The following is a 6,000-nucleotide window of genomic DNA, read 5'->3' on the forward strand; positions in this document are numbered from 1 at the left end:
CAACCCATAGCTACCCTTTATAGGGTTTCCAGGGAGCAGCTGGTGAGCTTGAACCAGTGACCTTGTAGTTCAAACTGACTTTGCAGTCCAGTGCATTAGCCCACAGTGCCACACTTGTAGTCAGCAGTTATCCCAGTATTTAGCTTCACAGTCTGTTAACATAAAATTAGGGGTGTGTGCACCTATGTAAATGTTCATCATGATTGCTGTTGTGTGCCATCGGGTTTGTTCCAACTCAGCAGTCCTGGAGAGGGTTTCTGAGAGTAACTCGTGGGTTTGAACTGCTGACCTTTCAGTTACCAGTCTACTGCTTATCCTACAGTGCCATACCAGGGCTCAAATGTTCATCATAACAGACTCAAAAGTTTCTGTCTGATATAAAGTCGACCAGCATAGAGGATTTTCTGTAATCTAAAGTGTATCATTGGTAAGTTAATCATTAAAGGATTCTCCCCTAGTGCTTTGCTAGTTGCTAGAAAGCTGATATACTGAATGACAGAAAAGGTAGCCCCACCCTTAAGTAGGAGTACTGGTGTGTGGTGTTGTAGGATAGCACTGGACAGCTAACTGCAAGGTTGGTGATTCAAACCCACCAGTTGCTCATTGAAAACCCTATTCAGGGTTGCTATGAGTCAGAACTGACTTATAGCACTAAACAACATCCCTCAAATAGCTTGATCTTGTTGGGATTATAAAAAACATTCTCACAGAATAATTAATAGACAGTATAAGGGAATCCTTACCACTGGACCAATAAACAACATTCTTATCAATGGAGAAAAGATTGAACTTGTCAAGGGCTTCATTCTTCTTGGATCAACCAGCAACACTCATGGAAGCAACAGTTAAGAAATCAAATGACGTATTGCATTAGGCAAATCTGCTGCACAAGACTTTTTTGGGGTGTTGAAGAGCAAAGATGTCAGTTTGAGGACTAAAGTGTGCCTGACTCAAGCCATGGTATTTTCAATAACCTCATATGCATGCGAAAGCTGGACAGTGAATAAGGAAGACTGTAGAAGAATTGATGCTTTTGAGTTATGGTGTTGGAGGAGAATATTGAAAGTGCCATGGGCTGCCAAAAGAACCAATAGATCTGTTTTGGAAAAAGTGTAGCCAGAGTGCTCCTTGGAGGCCAATATGGCCAAACTTCGTCTCTCATACTTCAGACATATTGTCAGGAGGGACCAGTTACTGGAGAAGGATATCATGTTTGGTAAGGTGGAGGGTCAGAGAAAAAGAGGAAGACCCCCAATGAGATGGACTGGCCAAATGGCAGCATCGATGGACTCAAGAGTGGCAACAGTAGTGAGGTTGGCCCAGGATCGAGCATTGTTTAGTTCTGCTGCGCATAAGGTTGCTATGAGTCAGTACCGACTCAATGGCACTTGACAACAACAGTAAGGGAATAAGGGGGTTGTGGTTGACTCTGTACAGTAAGTACTGGAATGCAAACCACGAAGTCAGCAGTTTGAATCCACCAGCACTCCATGAAAGAAAGGTGAGACTTTCTGCTCCTGAAAAGATTTGCAGCCTCAAAAATCCTATACTGGGTTGCTGTGAGTCAAAACCAACTCGATGGCACTTAACAACAAAAATAGGGGGATAAACATCTGTTGAGCTTACTTTGTGCTAGGAAATGTGCTAAGGATACTTTACATATATTTTATTTATCTTTGTAGTAATTCTGTGGGAAGTAGTGGTATCAATCCAATTTTATAGATGAAGTGGAAACTCATAAAAGTGAAGTAACTTCCTAAGAGTCGTACTGCTAGTACTGGCATAATTTGTTGACCTCCACAGTTCTTGTCTGTCTGTCTTCAACGTATGATAGTTTTAAGTGGCTGTTTAGACAATGCTGTTAAGTTCTGTTGAGTCAGTTCCAACTCACAATGACCCTGTATAAGGTTTCTGAGGCTGTAAATTCAAGGAATGACTGGTGGGCTAGAACTGTGGACCTTGTGGTTAGCAGTCCAGTTCCCATCCTTCAGCATCACACTAGAGCTCCATTTAGACAATAAGAGCTAATTAAAAGTAGAGAGAAGTAGATAAATGTAAAGTGAACAGAAAAGATTTCCTGAGATAGATTAGGAAGGAATGAGAATAGTATTTTAAGGCAGGGAAAAGCCTATTTGAAGGGTAGTAAGGAGATTAGTCCTAAAAAAAAATGTTTTCTTCCTCTTTAAGATTTTTTCACAGTAAGAATCCACCTTTTATACCTTCTTCTCTTTCTCATTTCTAAAATTTTAGAGCTAGTCTGCATTGCATTTAAGACCCAATAGTAGTCTCTGTAGGTTCTTTTTACTACCTAAATATACCAAATTCCTTTTAAACCACAGTAATTTTTGTTGTTTTTTCCCCACCTGAGGTGTCACTCTTGCTAGACTGTAAACACACACTAAACTGCAAAGGCAGGATGCATATGTTTTGATCACCACGGTGTTCTCTAGTGCTTCACAAAGTGCCCATAACAAAAATATTGGCTAAATGACTACTCCAAGCAGTAGCCGTGTTTTCAAGCTCATGTGTTTCCAAATGTTCCTGGGTAGAGGAATTATGTTAACTATTACTCTTTTCTGGGAGTGAATCATTCTTCTTCTGCTTTATTCTCAGCAGAGTTAGATCCAAGCAGACATATATTGAGCACTGACTCTGTAGACATTTCCTGATACCCTGTTCTCGGCACTGCCCTCTGCCAGCTGGAGTGCACTTTCTCATAGATGGGCTAGAAAGAGTCCTTTCAGTCTTGCTATCCTTATTTTTTACCCCCTGACTGTTTTCCTGTGTGACTAGGTGTGTTTCTTACTCATAAGACCAGCTGCCAATTTAGAAGTGGTTACCATGCCTAGATGTTAAGTAATACCACATTTCCCAACCAAAACCAATTCTCTTATGCAACTCCACATATTCTAGAAGCATTCTCTAAGGACCAACATACAAACTCAGATTGCAAAACGGTTTTTCAAAATTTAAAGAAGTGAGAATTTGATCACAATCCATTTATGTCAAACTGAGAGTTCTTGTTGCTAAAACATACTTATATTTCTGAGGAAAATTTAGTCACAGATTCTGGTGATGGTTGCACAACATGATTATTATAATTAGTGTCACTAATTAGGGGACCCTGGTGTGGCATTGTAGGGTAAGGACTGGATTGCTAACCATAAGGTCAGCAAAAAGCTTTATTTACTAGATATTGGTGGGTTTTCTAGCATCTGTTAATGTATTTTAATTTACAGTACAACCTTCCTAGATCTGTTCAAATGTAACTTCTGGGAGCTTTGCCTTCATAATAGTCTAAACTATATAAAGATTCTTAGAAATTTGGTAGTCCTTACCATTGATGTTTACCTTAATATTCAGTATCTGGTTAATTTAATTTTCTGGTTACCTGAGACTTCCTTTATATGAATTATCATTTTTCAACTTTATGAGAGACTATGATTTACACCACTGTAAGTCATCTACGGTTTATGGAGTATTTGCTCATGCATTGTGCTCACTTTATATGCACTCTGACTTACCTAGCTACATCCTCCTCGGATGTGCTTTGTAATTATCCCCATTTGATAGATGAAGAAATTGGATCTGAGGAAGCGTCACTGACTTGACCATTAGCACATGGTTGGTGCTGGTGATATTTGAACCAAAATGTCTAACACTAGAGTCTGTGCTCTTACCCATTTTACTATAAACAGCCTCAAGAATTTGGCTGGTTTTTTGGTCTGATCTTTTAAAATGTAGATTTTGTAGTGATTCAAGGTCATGAGTTAATTATATGTAACATCACCCTTAAAATAAAAATGATAAATGAAGAGTAATAATTATCTGAATTTTAAGTTTGATATCATTTCTCGGCATTGTTTTCCTTCTATTTCTTTTCTGTGCTTGCGTTTTTTCAGTTCTCTTAAAACAAAGTGCCTAGATGACACTAAGGAGCTATCAAAGGCACACTGAAACAGAGGAGACAGGGTTTAAAGAGGATAGTAGCTGGTTGCTATAAGTAACTGCTTTATATGATAGAAACTAAACAAAAGCAAACCAACTGCCATCGAGTTGATTTCTACTTTTAGAGACTCTTCATGTGGTTTCTGAGGCTGTAAGTCTTTATGGAAGTAGGAGCCTCATCTTTCTTCCTCAGAGTGGCTTGTGGGTTTGAACTCCCAACATAAAGGTTAGCAGTACAGTGTTTATCCTACAGCGCCACCAGGGCTCCTTCCTAATTTGATACAGTGTCTCTCATTTTTATTATATTGATATCTTAGTACCTGTGATAAAATACTTCCATGGACTAATTGATGTTTTTCTTTTTTCCTCTTTGACAGCATTGGATTCAAAGGCTAACAATTTGTCCAGTCTGTCCAAGAAATACCGCCAGGATGCGAAGTACTTGAACATGCGTTCCACCTATGCCAAACTTGCAGCAGTAGCTGTATTTTTCATCATGTTAATAGTTTATGTGCGGTTCTGGTGGCTGTGAATGAGTGAGTCCAGTCACTGGCACGGAGAACCTAGAACCAGCAGGTGTATGTTATCAGGAAGCTGAGCTCACAGGGATGTGTATTAGAACCCACATTAGAATCCAAGTGGAACTTCTGCCTCTAAAGACCTTGCAAGAAAAGACGTGTCCTGAGGATGAAAGGTCACACCTCACTGAATGATGCTTAACCCTATGTAGAAAGTCTCTTTTGGGGGCAGAGGCTTTCTCTTGGTGCTAAGCCATATATGTTAGGGAACATATATCCCCTGTGTAGATGGTTTTATTTTGTTTCCCCTCCCAGTGTTTTACATTTTTAAAACAGCACTGACTGGGGCATTTTCATTCTCTAATGAAGCCATCAGTGAGATTTGACTTAACCAAACTGTGCTAGCAAAATTCTGAAATTCCTTCAGAGCAGGTAGCCCTATGGGAAGTTTTTGATTCTAATTAACATTCCTTTTGTTGGTGATAATTTGTGATTTTCTGTAATCTAAATTTTTGATGGGCTTTCAAACAAGACTCCAGTATGTGAAGGTTTATTGCTGTGCTGCACAGATCTTGTCTGTTGGCCCCTATAGGAAGTTAACCCTTGTTTTCCTTTTATAATATTTTGCTTATTGCACAATTGCTTTAGGATTAAATGAATTATATGATGATGCATTTGAATTATATTATAGTACTCCTTGATTACGAAGCTAAAATGTTTTCTGTCATTTACTTTTTTGACGAAAGAAATTAGTTGGGGACATTCTTAATTTTATTTCCAGCATCTGGTTTCTAATAATATGAGAGAGAATCTAGCATATGATAGCCAGAGGCGCCTGGCTTAGTGACAAGACAGACCTAGCTCCTAACTACAGCTTTCTTCTGCCCCTTCCTTGTTTTCTTCACTATGGGTTTCTCGCTTTTTGTTTTCCTCCTGACACAATTTGGCAACCTTTAAAATGTTCCCCTGTTGCCAAGTTTCATATCCCATAATCATCCTCTCAGGATAGTCTCATATTTCAAAATGGAAAATATTCAACTATGTAGCAAATTAAATTTGAAGTTTTTGTAGAGCAACTACTCAAACTACTAATTGCATTTATCTGAGACAGCCTTTGAGAGCACCTTGTAAATTCTGAGAAGGCTCTAGAGATTGGTATCTAATTCACAGTGACTTCTGTTAACTAACACAAGTACGCATGATTTTCCCCCTTTGTGCTCAGGGATAATGCGGATCTCCTTTACCTTCTGAGGTAGAATTTTTTACATAAGGAGAATAGGTTTTTTCAATATTGTCATGAGGGTCTACAATGTAACCTTTAAGTCCTACACACACTGGGGATGTTTATTTAATTTATACAAGAAAATGAGCCAACTTGTTCACAGCATCTTTGAAAAGAACTTTTAACTAGTAAGCAGTTTTCTAACTCTGAAGGATCATTAAAACTGCTTTCCTGATTTCTTGTAGGGAAAAGAATTCTTGTTTCCCTATAACAAGGCAGGTAGAAATGCTCATTATATTCCTGATAATTCAT

At 38.6% G+C, this 6,000-nt stretch overlaps 1 protein-coding gene across 1 annotated transcript in view; it reads left to right on the forward strand.

The window, feature by feature from the left end:
- The window catches only part of LOC102842342 (vesicle-trafficking protein SEC22b-like), a 31,155-nt gene extending 25,942 nt beyond the window's left edge, over window positions 1-5,213 (forward strand). The window contains exon 5 of the mRNA XM_006861314.1: window positions 4,326-5,213. Within this exon, the coding sequence (XP_006861376.1) occupies window positions 4,326-4,480 (155 nt within the window). The 3' untranslated portion in view covers window positions 4,481-5,213. The remainder of the gene's footprint in view (window positions 1-4,325) is intronic.
- The last annotated feature ends 787 nt before the right edge of the window (window positions 5,214-6,000 follow it).

Source organism: Chrysochloris asiatica, unplaced genomic scaffold (genome assembly GCF_000296735.1).
Source record: "Chrysochloris asiatica unplaced genomic scaffold, ChrAsi1.0 scaffold00042, whole genome shotgun sequence".
In the NCBI taxonomy this organism is placed as follows: domain Eukaryota; kingdom Metazoa; phylum Chordata; class Mammalia; order Afrosoricida; family Chrysochloridae; genus Chrysochloris; species Chrysochloris asiatica.